At 39.4% G+C, this 13,479-nt stretch overlaps 1 protein-coding gene across 1 annotated transcript; it reads right to left on the bottom strand.

Moving 5' to 3' along the window:
• Positions 1-1,239: 1,239 nt before the first annotated feature.
• Positions 1,240-4,461, bottom strand: LOC145628075 (uncharacterized). The gene has a single exon (XM_081680401.1). It carries the CDS (start codon positions 4,459-4,461, stop codon positions 1,240-1,242), a length of 3,222 nt encoding a protein of 1,073 aa, XP_081536527.1.
• Positions 4,462-13,479: the final 9,018 nt, after the last annotated feature.

Genomic DNA, 13,479 nt, shown 5'->3' with positions numbered 1-13,479 from the left:
TCTTTATCAGCAAGATTATCAAATGTTATAACTCCATCTTTGAAATGAGAATGAGCTTTAATCCAAGTTAGATGTCGCGGCACTTGTGACACATGTACTCCTTGCTTTTCAAGTTCTTTTTCCTAATAGTACAGAAAACAAAAATTGAATATTTAGTTAATACTATTAAAATTGTTAAAAATCAAAGTAAACATCATGTAATTAACACTTACAATCTCCTCTTCAAAATATTGGTACCCAAGTCTACCACCACGATAACTTGAGGACTTTTTCTTTGCCTTTTCACGATTCTTTTCACTCAATTCCTACATATTTTTAAAGTTCAAAGTTAATTGATAAAACTATTTACATGTACATATATATTCACATTATTGTTTAAATGATACGATAAATCAAAGTATACCTTGAATTCATCAGAAGTGCAGATTTTAACAAAGGTATCCCAATCCGATTCATGTATAAAAGGATACTTGTGTGGTGGCTTTTGACGAAGTGTTTTATCTTTTTTATACAACCACTTGGTTCTTAATCTAGTCTTGAAAGCTTTCCATCGAATCGATGCTCGTGTTAGTACATAACCTTTGCGATTCTCAGGAACATAAAACCCCTTCTATCTTCATTCAAAACCAATTTATAATTTAGTACACACAAAAAAAAAAGAAAAAAAAAACTTAATATTAAAATAATTTTGCGATTCGAATACAGGATTAGTATATCTTACCAATATAAATCCATAAACTTCATCTAACACTCCTGTTGGAACTTCATGCCAATCTTTGTAGGCAATGCTTATTCTTTCACGTGCCATTACACCGATGTAGGTGAAAAAATGAGTCTTGTGTTCACCTGTGGCCGTGTGGGAATTCTTTTACTTGGATGCCATTGTAATGGGATTTGGGTGCCAGCATGGATAGTCTTCCCCACCTTTTTAAGTACAGTACGACCTCTCTCCTCACAACTTGACTCTTCAGAATCATTATTCGGTTGTACTTTCTTATTCTTTCTGGCCATGTACCTACATAAATTCGACAAGTTAAATTCACTTTGTTAGTTATATAAAAGAACATTACCTATCATTAAATTACTTTGAGTAAAAGATAGCTAGCATGGTACGTAAGAGTATATGATCTGACAAATCATGCATAACTCTACTAAATTCTAAGTTATTAGTATTCAAGAGGAAACATTCTTTTTTGTAATAAAAGTAGATATATAAAAGCAAAATTCACCTTGATTTCCTTAAGAGTTTTTATGACTACGCTTTCGCTTTCGCTTTACTTTATTATTGTTAACATTATCTTCCCACAAACCTTCATTGTGGTCATCTCTTGCGTAGATCGAAGAATCATCAGCTACATCATCATCAACTAGTCCCTTTCCCAACAAAGAACTACCTTCCAAAACACTATCATTTCCCCAATCATCTATGACATGTCGCGGTCTCGGTGTAATAACAGCTGACATTCTCTTATTTGATGGATTGGTCATATAAAACACTTGTTTAGCTTGACTAGATAAAATGAAAGGATCTTCCTTGTGACCAATCTTATTAAGGTTAACAAAAGTCATTCCAAGGCTACTATGATCAACCCCGTTGTTATTATCAACCCATTGACATTTGAAAACTGGTATTGAAAAGTTAGAGTAATGCAACTCACAAATCTCTTCAATAAATCCATAGTATCGCATTGTGCCAGAAACGGGATTCTTGTCTTTTGCACTAGCAAAATGAACAACTTCAGCCTCTAAAGTAACCCCACTATTTTGCATTGTACTATTTTCATCTTGCAACCTTGTGTAAAATGTGAAACCATTGATAACATAACCTGAATAGTAAGTAGCGTTGAAATTAGGTCCATATGCCAAACTCTTAAGTCGATCAGAAATAGAACTTGGAGAATCCTGAAGCTCCCTGAAAACTTGATCTTTGAACCACCTAATGAACGATCTATTGTGTTCATCAGCTATTGATTTTTCATTTGCCCTTCTATTGTGTTTCCTCAAGTCTCTCATGTGTTTTTGAATATATGGCATCACTTCATCCTCATTGTGAAGAATGTACGAATGGGCCTTGTGCCAATCGTCATACGACATGTCAAGTTGTTTGCGCCCTAGGGTCCCCTGACCACCCATTCTTCCCATATGTCGAGAAACGGGAAGCCCTATCTTCATTGAATTTGATATAAATTCACTAGTATATGCAAGAACTTCTTCATAAAAAATTCGTTTAGCGATACAACCTTCTGGGTGAAAAGGGTTCTTGACATAACCGCCATATGTTTTCATTTGCTTTTCAAAAGGTCTCTGATTTCTCAAGTACATAGGGCCACAAAATCGCACCTCTCTTACAAAGTGAACTGGTAAATGAATCATGACATCAAAAAACGATGGTGGAAAGTACATTTCTAATTGGCACAAAGTTACAACAATTCCATCTTCTAATGCAGTCAACTCTTTTGGATCAAAGACTTTGCTATAAATTGCATTAAAAAATAAACAAAGTTTGGTTATGGCAAATCGAACATTTTTAGGCAAAATTGAACGAATAGCCACTGGTAACAGATGCTGCATTAGAACATGGCAATCATGAGATTTAAGGCCCACAAGTTTCAAGTTTTCCATATTCACAAGGTTGCGAATATTTGAAGAATACCCCTCTGGCACTTTTACTCCAGCCAAGCTCTCACAAAACTCAATTTTCTCTTTTCTTGACAATGTATAAGCTGTTGGAGGCAGGTATGCTCGACCTTTGTCATTCACAATAGCATGGAGTTCACTTCTAATCCCCATGGTCTGTAAGTCATCTCTAGCTTTCGTGCCATCTTTAGTCTTCCCATGAATATTCAATAAAGTACCAATCAAACTATCACACACATTCTTTTCAATATGCATCATGTCAAGCGAATGTCTCACAAAAAGGAATCTCCAATAAGGTAGGCGCCATAAATATGAACATTTCTTAAAGCCTTTCGTAGGAAGAGCAGACCTATGCTTTTTCCCATAGGTAATTTGAATGTCTTTAACCTTTTCGTACACCTCTTCACTTGATAAAACTCTTGGGCGATCTTTAAAATCTTGTTTCCCATTGAAGGCCTTTTTCCTCTTACGAAATGGATGACTCGGCGGAAGATATTGCCGATGTAAAGGGAACACATGCTTGCGTGATGCGCTCAACCATTCTCCCCCGCAATCCTCCATGCCTATGGGACAAGGTTCTTTCCCTTTAACGGTATACCCAGAAAGATTACCGTAAGCAGGAAAATCTTGGATGGTGTTAAACAACATTGCTTTCATGATAAAGTTCTCATTACAATGTGCATCAAACACCTGTATACCATCCTCCCAAAGAATAATCAAATCATCAATGAAAGGTTCCAAATACACATCAATGTCATTACCAGGTTGTTTAGGCCCAGAAATGAGCAATGCTAAAAACATATATCGTGGTTTCATGCACAACAAAGGGGGTAAGTTATAAGTAGCCAATATAACGGGCCATGTACTATATGTGCTACTCAAGTTCCCAAATAGATTGAACCCATCAATAGACAATGCAAGCCTTAGATTACGCTTCTCTTTTGCAAAGTCCGGGTATTTTCCATCAATAAACCTCCATTGCGGAGAATCGGCGGGGTGTCTAAGCATTCCATCATCTAATCGACCATAATGATGCCATGTTAATTTCTCTGCATCCCCTGCATTTGAGAACAACCGCCTAAACCGTGGTATTATTGGAAAATACCATAATACCTTAGCTGGGATTGTGCCATCATCTTTCTTATAACGTGAGGCATTACAAATTGAGCAGCTCTGTAAAGATTCATTTTCATTTCGATACAACATGCAATTGTTAGGACACGCATGGATTTTCTCGTAAGGTAAACCCATAGAGCTTAAACTCTTTTTTGCCTCATAAGTACCAGATGGAAGGACATTGTCTTCTGGAAGCATGTCTTTGACAACTTCTAGTAGCATGCTGAAGCCTGTATCAGTCCAACCATGTCCTGCCTTCAAGTTATATAACTTGATTATCGCAGACAATCTAGTATACTTAGTGCAACCGTCATACAAAGGCTTTTCAAAGTCATTTAAAATGCTCTCAAACATGGTAGGATTATCATCAAAGTTATCCTTCACTAAATGCGACAAATCTTCCAAATTATCAGCCTCATTTATTCTATCACCTTCACACACACAACCCTCTACATTACTAACAAGAGGTGTTTCCCTACATTCTCCATGCCAAATCCAATTCGTATATGTTTTATCAAATGCCCACTTACTCAAGTGATTAAGTATTTCGTCATGCCTCTTATATAGAAAATTTTGGCACATATAACAAGGACATGGTAGCTTGGGACGACCTCCACTATTAGTAACTGCAAAATTAATGAACTCTCTAACACCTACTTGATATTCTGGGTCACCCGATTGTTTTGTTGATATCCAACTTCGATCCATTCTATATGAACCAATAGAAATTCAAGACTAATTCATAATAATCATAATATTTTCTAAAGCGATAAGTCTTCACATATATGTACATGTAAGTCTTGGGTCCTTATCACTCCAACCTAACTCGAATTTGTTTAATAAATCTCACTAGTGAATGCATACTCATTTATCACTTAAAAAAAAAAATTCAATGGCATTTCCTTAGAGTTCTCCGCATACACTATGTTGATTACTATTAGTATCAATATATTTAACCAAATAATGTGTAAATCCTAAATGACTAGGTGAATTCAAAATATAATAAAGACACTAATGTTTCAGATTAATTGCATTCCTACAATAAAAAGATTCATATTAGGAACAACAAAAAGAGATATGTGGCAGTGAACATAAAAATAGTAGCATCCTTGTAATGTATGTAAGGGGGTGACAAAGATATTAAATTAGAGAAAACAACAAATATTTTACTAGATTAAACAAAATATTTTTATCAACCGAAATACGACAAAACCGTACTTTACACGGGAAAATCAAATTTGAAACCATAACCCAAACAACCACCATATATGCAAGCAGAATTTTTACACCTATAAACTAAACATGAATCATCTTAATTTAAATATCATATCAATTTAGAACATTGTATTCAATTAGAGAATGATAAAAAGAAACATAAAATCCATTTACAGTACAATAGACTTCAAAAGCAAGACAAATTAGTATATATATACAACATATAAAAATTGAAGCTAGTGAGTAGTATAGGTTTAATTAAGAAATCAATTTTAACCTTAGTATCAATTATTTGTCTGGGTAAGGAACATGAATGAAAAATACCTCAAAAAGAATAAGGGGTTTCTGGTTGTGGCGGGAAATCGATCAAAGTAGTGCAATTTCTTGTATTATGGCTGAAAATTGAACAATCTTTATCATTAATTGATAGTTAACAATGAAAGAAGAACGAAATTGTGGTTAGGAGACGTGGCCCGAAAATCGAACGGCTTACCTCGTACAATCGCCTGAATAAACGAAGTGGTTGATAGTCGTGGCCCAAGTACGCTTCAGATGGTGGCGACTTTGTAAACTTCACGATAGTGAAGGCCTTACAAAGTAGATGATGGTGAACACAATCTTGAAAAACTTTGGAAGGAAGCCATGGAATTTCAAGGGTTTGGATTATTGGAGGAAGAAGATGAAACTATGAACTGCTACTACCAAGTAGAAAGTCTAGAAACCCCTTTTAGCCCCTTAATTTAATTTTTTATTTTTTTTATGAGGATGTGTTAGTCTAAAACTCTAAGTTAGTAGTATAGTATACATTTCCTCAAGTTAGTAGTACACGTGAAGTAGTCTTAACTTTTTTTTTTTTTTTAATAATAAAAAAAATTACTCAATATTTCTTTTTTGCTTCTTACTTATTTGATACTAGTGTACAGGTAATACTAGGATATCAGTAATCATAAATAATTTTAAGATTAGAAAAATAATAAAAACAAAGAGACTTGTTAACACTAACAACAGGTCTCTTTGTTTTTTTTCCCGCCAACAAATCGCTCTTTAGAGACCTGTTATCAATAACAACAGGTCTCTTTGACTAAAGAGACCTGTTAAGTCTTGTAACAGGTCTCTTTAGATAGATCCCTTTTCCCATATTTGTAGTAGTGGGAGTTAGTAATCTCATGGATTATGAATGGGGTGTAACCTTCACGGGTCAATCGTTGTTGCCTATCGTTGTCCCTTATTCGTGGTTGCCTTTTATGATCCGTGAACGGTTTACAAGTTCCTTAAAAACTTGTTGGCGGTTCCCTACTTTATTTGTCCCTAATCGTAATGTCAATTCCCACTTCCTATGAGTGCCAAGCATATTCACCACATGTTTTAACGTAGGCGCACTTCGAGCGACGCCTACACCCATTCAAATGCCTTGTTTTGCCGAAAAGCTACAAAAAACGGAAGTGCTTTATCAGCAGACTTGCTGATAAACCGATTTAACCCCGCCATCCTGCCAGTCAACCTTTGTATATCCCGAATAGTTTTCGGTTGTTTCATTTCAAGCAACGCATTCACCTTGTCAGGATTTGCATCTATTCCTCGCTCACTAACCATAAAACCCAGAAACTTTCCTGAATCGGACTCCAAACACACACTTTTCTGGATTCAGCTTCATCTGATATCTCCGCAACGTTTCAAATGTTTCCTTCAAATCAGCTATGTGGTCCTCCTTTTCCCTACTTTTAACGATTGTGTCATCTACATATACCTCCACATTTCGGCCCTTCTGTTTTTTAAAATTTTTATCAACTAGCTTCTGATAAGTTGCTCCGGCGTTCTTTAACCCAAACGGCATTGCCTTATAGCAATACACTCCAGCATCCGTTATGAAGGTTGTTTTTGCCCTGTCAGCCTTATGAAGGCTGACCTGGTGATATCTCGAGAATGCATCTAGGAAACTGAGCATAGCATGACCAGAAGTTGAGTCCACCAATCTATCTATTCGGGGCAGTGGATAACAATCCTTGGGACAAGCCTTGCTCAAATCGGTAAAATTCACACACATACGCCACTTCCCCGTCGACTTTCTTACCATTACAACATTTGCCAACCACTCTGGATATGTGCATGGTTCTATAAATCCTACCGCTAAGAGTTTATTAACCTCTGCCTGTATTGCCTCTATCTTCTCGGTAGAGAAATTACGTTTTTTTCTGCCTTACCGGCCTAAATCCTCTGTTCATATTCACTACAAGAAATAGGCAGATTTTCCGACGGAAGTGCTCTGACGGACACGAAAATCCGTCCCAAACTGCTAAATTTCCGACGGAATGGAATTTTATTTCGTCGTAAATTTCTGACAGATTTCAACCAGTTCCGACGGAATTTTCGTAGGAAAGTATATTCTGACGGAAAAATTCGTCGGAAATGCTAGATCAACCTTAACCCATTACCCTTCATTTCAGCTCCCCTTTATCTCTCTTCTCTCGCTGCACTGCACCCTACTCTATCTCTCTCTTCAGTCTCTCTCTCCTCTCTCCTCCCTCAACGATACTCTTTCTCCTCTTCAGTCTCCTTCTCTTTTCTTTATCTCTCCTCTCCTTCGCTACTCCCTCTCCTCTCATACTCCTTCAATCAATCAATCAATCAATCAATCAAAGCCTTAATCCCAAAAGTGGGGTCGGCTAACATGAACCAAATTTGATTATTCCGTGTAGTCATCAACATAAATCTTTCTCCTCCATCCCTTACGATCCAAAACTTCATCCTCACGTAAATCCATGCACTTCATATCCTTCCTCACTCCTTCCAACCAAGTCATCTTTGGTCTCCCTCTTCCTCGTTTAATCCCTCCATGGTCCCACTCTTCCACTCTTCGCACCGGTGCACCCTCGGGTCTCCGTCTTACATGTCCAAACCAACGCAGACGATTTTCCCTTAATTTATCTACAATGCCCGCCACACCTACTTTCTTGCGAATAACCTCATTTCTGATTCTATCTCTTAAAGTGTTTCCACACATCCACCTTAACATGCGCATTTCCGTAACCTCCATCTTTTTAATATGCTCTTTCTTAGAAGCCCAACATTCTGTACCATAGAGCAACACTGGTCTTATGGCAGTCCTGTAGAATTTTCCCTTCAACTTTAAGGGAATGCTGCGGTCGCATAGCACTCCCGTGGCCGCTCTCCATTTAAGCCACCCTGACTTAATCCTGTGGGTCACGTCTTGATCAATGTCACCATTCTTCTGGATGATCGACCCTAGGTACTTAAAACATTCACTCATGGTCAAATCCTTTCCATCCAAACTCACCACTTCATTGCTTGTCCCCCTCTGAGTGCCAAAACGACATACCAAATATTCAGTCTTACTCCGACTTAGCTTAAACCCTCTAGATTCCAACCTTTGCCTCCATTGCTCCAACTTGACATTAACCCCATCCTTAGTCTCATCCACCAAAACGATATCATCTGCGAACAGCATACACCATGGAACCTCATCTTGAATTGGTCTAGTTAATTCGTCTAGAACCGTTGCAAAAAGAAAAGGGCTTAATGCAGACCCTTGATGCAATCCGATTGTAATAGGGAAATCTTTTGTCAACCCTCCGCATGTCCTCACATTTATTGACACATCCCGATACATATCCTTAACTAGGTCTACATACCTTCGTGGGATACCTTTCTTCAACATTGCCCACCAAAGTATCTCTCTTGGCACCTTGTCATATGCCTTCTCTAAATCAATAAAGACCATATGAAGATCTTTCTTCTTTACCCTATAAAACTCCATCATTTGTCTTATCAAATGGATTGCCTCCATAGTAGATCTCCCAGGCATAAAACCAAATTGGTTATCTGAAATGCTTGTGCATGCCCTCAACCTTTGTTCAATCACCCTTTCCCACAACTTCATAGTATGGCTCATAAGCTTAATTCCTCGATAGTTAGAACAATCTTGAGCGTCTCCTTTGTTTTTATAAACCGGGACCAAGGTGCTCTTCCTCCAATCTTGTGGGATCCTTGTAGCCGTCCATATCTTGTTGAAAAGGTTTGTTAACCAATCAATACCAATCTTACCCAAACACCTCCACACCTCTATCGGTACCCCATCAGGGCCAACCGCCTTCTTAGGTTTCATCTTCCTCAGTGCAATCTCCACCTCTACTCTCCTAATCCTTCGCACATACTCCATGTTGATTTCTTCATCACTCATAGAGGTATCTCCTATCACAACTCCATTACTTCCATTAAATAATTCATCGAAGTACCCCTTCCACCTGTCCTTGATGCCCTCCTCTTGCACTAGGACCATTTGGTTCTTATCTTTGACACACTTCACCATGCCAATATCCTCTCATACTCCTTCTACTTTTTTTTTCTTCGCTATTAAATTCCGGCAAAGCTAGCCTTCAAAGCATCCCGATTTATTTTCCGACCAAGCTCCGGCGTGTTTTTTTTATATCGCATTTATGGTTTGAAGGTCAAGTTCGACCATGGAAATGCTAGATCTAGCGTTTCCATGGTCGAATTTGGCCTTATATAACCAATTTCAAGCCTAATTTCGGTTATTGTGGTTGAATCGTTGTGGTAAGTCCGTAAGTGTAGTAGATCTACATTTTTTTTTATCTTTTGTTTTTAATTTTTTTGTTCTGAATTTTTTTTTTGTTTTTTGTCCTGTTTTCATTTTTTTTTCGGGTTACTAGGTGTTGGGTTGGAATTTTAATTTTTTGGGTGTTGAGTGTTTGGGTTGGGATTTTATTATTATTTTTTTGTTGTCCTGTTTTTTTGGGTGTTGAGTGTTGGGATTTTATTATTTTTTTTCTTTTTGTTTGTCTAATTTTTGGTTTGTGATGGTTTGTTTTGGTGGTGGCGGTGGTGGTTGTTGGTGGGTGGTGGGGTGGTTTGTTTAGGTGTGGTGGTAAATCTAGGCTCGTTTGTGTGGGTTAGGGTTAGGGTTAGGTTGGTAAGGGTTTTGGTGGTTGTGGGTAGTGGAACGGCCGAACGGGTTAAGGGGCTGGTGGTTAGAGGTGGGTGATACGCCGTGCCGGTGGTGGCGCAGCGTATTTTTTTAATTTCGTAAAAACAGTTTCCGATAGAATTTTCGTCGAAAATTTCCGACGGATTTTCATTCCGTCAGAAATTTCCGACGGATTTTCTTAATGCTGAAAAACCTCTTTCGACGGAAAATTCTGTCGGAAAAGTGTTTCCGACGGAATTTCCATCGGAAGAAGACAATTTTCCTACAAAGTGTTTTCCGACAAACGGTTGCGACGAAATTCCGTCGGAAACGGGTTTTCCGACGGATTTTGGGGTGGTTCCGACGAAATATTTCCGTCGGAAATGAGCCTTTTTCTAGTAGTAATTTAACTTATGCTCCATCACTCCAGGGTGAATCCCTGGCATTTCACTTGCCGAGAAGGCAAAAACATCTGCATTCTCACGCAACAAATCTATTAAATGGCACCTCATATCGACTTCCATGTCTACCCCAACCTTTACCGTCCGACTAGGATCACCCGGCTGCAACTCAACTTGTATTGTCTCTCCACCTGGTAACGGCCTTGGAGTTGCTTCTGGTCTTGTCAAAGTTGCTCATAGCCAAATCTCGTACTGTTGGCTCCAACTCTTTTTTAAGATTACTCGGCACCGAATCATCCCCAAATGGATTTTTCAAAGCTGTCACATAACAAGACTTTGCCATTACTTGCCCTCCATGAACCTTTTCCACATCCCCCAAATTCGACACATAAGCTATCGTCAGATGGTATGTTGACACAACTGCTTGGACATCATGAATTATCGGCCTACCGATGATTGCATTATAAGCTGACGGAACGTTGACCACTAAAAATTCTGCCATCACATCTCTTGCGGTTGGCCCATCACCCAACCGTACCGGTAAAACTAAGCTTCCTTCTGGTCTCACTGTTTAGCCATAAACCCAATAACTGGATAAGATACTTGCGTCAAATATTGTCTTCCAAGCATCATCTCATTAAAAGCTTTCATGAACAGAACATTTGCAGAGCTACCCCCGTCCACCAAAACTCTTTTAATATCAACTCCATTTATCTTTGTTATCAGCACTAACGGATCATCATGCGGGAAGACAATACCCCTCGCATCCTCTTCGGTAAATACAACGTCTGGTATTGAAGCTGGCCGAGGACGATTATCGGTATCCAGGGCATTGATCATATGGCGGTGCTCAGATAGATGTTTTTTAGCCCCACTAACTGTTCCTCCGTGATCGGTCCACCTGTTATCACATCCACTCCTCTTCATGTTGACAGGGGTTGCATCCCTCCACCTCCTTGTCGAACCATTCCACCTTGCGGTCTTTCTAGCCTAGCTTCTAGCTGTTGTCTTTCCATCTGCCGAGGTGATGGTTTAGTTCCTCCTATATTCAACCGATATTGAGTCAAGTGCCCCTTCCTTATCAGCTCTTTGATGTTATCTTTCAACTGTGTGCACTCCTCAGTATAATGACCCACATCTCTATGGAACATGCAATACTTCTTAGCATCCCTCGGCCTCGCCTTCATGGGGATGGGCCTTGTTCATCCTTCCCTGCTTTGATTCACCGAATAGATTGCTGCCCTGGGGGTATTCAAGGGCGCATAAGTACTATATCGCATCGGTGGTTTTGTAATCCTAACCTCCTGCCGATTTCCCCCCCCCCCTTCCTAGGGTCGAAGTTCTCGGCCTTCCACTTCCCGAAGACGCACCTTCGAATTGATACTGACCCTTTCCAGCCGACACATTTTTGCTACTTGTCTTCATTAACTCCTAACTCTTGATGTAGTCATGAGCCTTGTTAAAAGCTGCCGTCAATGTCGGCAAATTCTTTCTTGTAAGGTAACGCTTAAACTCAGAGTCGTTTAAGCCATTCATTAAAGCCATAACTGCTATCTCTTGCTGTAACTTTGGAATTGTATTCGCTTCACTATTAAACCGCCTGATATAGTCCCTCAAAGACTCATCAGGTCTTTGCTCCACTGCCATCAGCTCCCCTGAAGTTCTCTGCCTCACACTATTACTAATATACTGCCCCACAAACATCTCAGTCAACCTCTCGAAGCTTTCTACCATTCCATTTTCCAAGTTATTGAACCAATCTGCTGCAGCCTCCGTTAGGGTAGTTGGGAAAACCTTACACCAAACGGAGTCCGAGTTTGTATACAACATCATATGTCCCTCATAGGACGTTATATATCTGCTAGGATCCCCCCTTCCATCATACCTACAAGTTGGCATCTTAATTTTCTCCATTGGCTGATCTAAGATACTTTGCGCAAACAGCGATGCTCTTAACTGCACCACAGTTCGTGGTGCCTATCCCTTAACCTAAGAACTTCTCTGCCGATGGGTTCTTGTAATAACAGTGCGACTCGATGACTGTCCCTCTATTTGTCGCGGCGTTGTATGTGTTCTTACCGGCGTTCCTTCCCGGCGATGCCTTGGTGAATTTGTTGCCTGATTTAACTGTTCACCATGATTGATTAACGGCAACCCCCCTTCAGCCTGAGCTGTTTCAACCTCTTTCCTCTTTTTACTCATCGCAGTCATTACTCTTGCTGCTACCTGCAACTCTTCTGGTGTGAACTCTGCCATGGGGTCTACTACTGTCTCCACCTGCCTTTCTGGGGTTAATGGCATGTGGAACTGGTTTTCTTCCAAAGTATGTGTTTCATCATCTTCTACCTCAATTTCTAGTTGTGTTGTAATCGGTTGATTTATCGTTCTACTTATTATTGGTGTTGCATTATTTTCGGCCATAATTATTATTACTTTGTGTGTTAGCTAGGTTCTTAGACGATAGAAGTGATCACTATTTCCCCCTCCTTCTAGCGCCAAATTGTTTCTGTCTGGATCCGATTACCCGAGAGTCCGAACCCGAGATCCTGATACTCCTATTGGCAAGCTGAGAACCTACACAATGAGCAGAGGTTAGCTAACCCCGGGGTGATCTGGGGATAACCACTCCGATGATAAAGTTAGAATGTGTTTAAGAAAGAGAAGATAAGTAAGAGAGAAAAAGTAGAGAGAGAGAGAGAAAGAGAGTAATAAATGCCTACCATTTAATGAAGCTTAACCTACTATTTATAATATATCTAATGACAGGTGGCTACAAAGCATGCAAGGCTTTTCTTGCCAAGTGTCAAGCTACTGTTGCCACGTGTCAAGTAACGAAAAGCCGACATGTCTGTTTTATGGAACATATCAGCCTATTTATCCGTTACGCTGGGCTCATATCCATATTTATGAAGATGTCAGCCCGTTTCACATATCATCCCATACAGCTTTGTTTCTTTGTTGCCAAACTTAGTACAACAAGCCTACATAGCAGCTCTGAACCACCTGTCTTTTGAATCTTCTTGTTATAGCCCTCAATCTGTTGTTGCAGTTTTCTAGAGCTAGGATCACAGTTGTAACCAGTCACCTGATCAACAATCTTGCAGCATGCTTTGGTGCGATGTACTAAATTTATGCTGCACCTCCTTGCTCTAATGGAGAGAGTTCTCT

Source organism: Chenopodium album, chromosome 1 (assembly GCF_948465745.1).
Source record: "Chenopodium album chromosome 1, dcCheAlbu1.1, whole genome shotgun sequence".
Taxonomy (NCBI): Eukaryota; Viridiplantae; Streptophyta; class Magnoliopsida; order Caryophyllales; family Amaranthaceae; genus Chenopodium; species Chenopodium album.
Note: the sequence above shows the minus strand (reverse complement) of the source record. Positions and strands in the feature narration are given on the sequence as shown.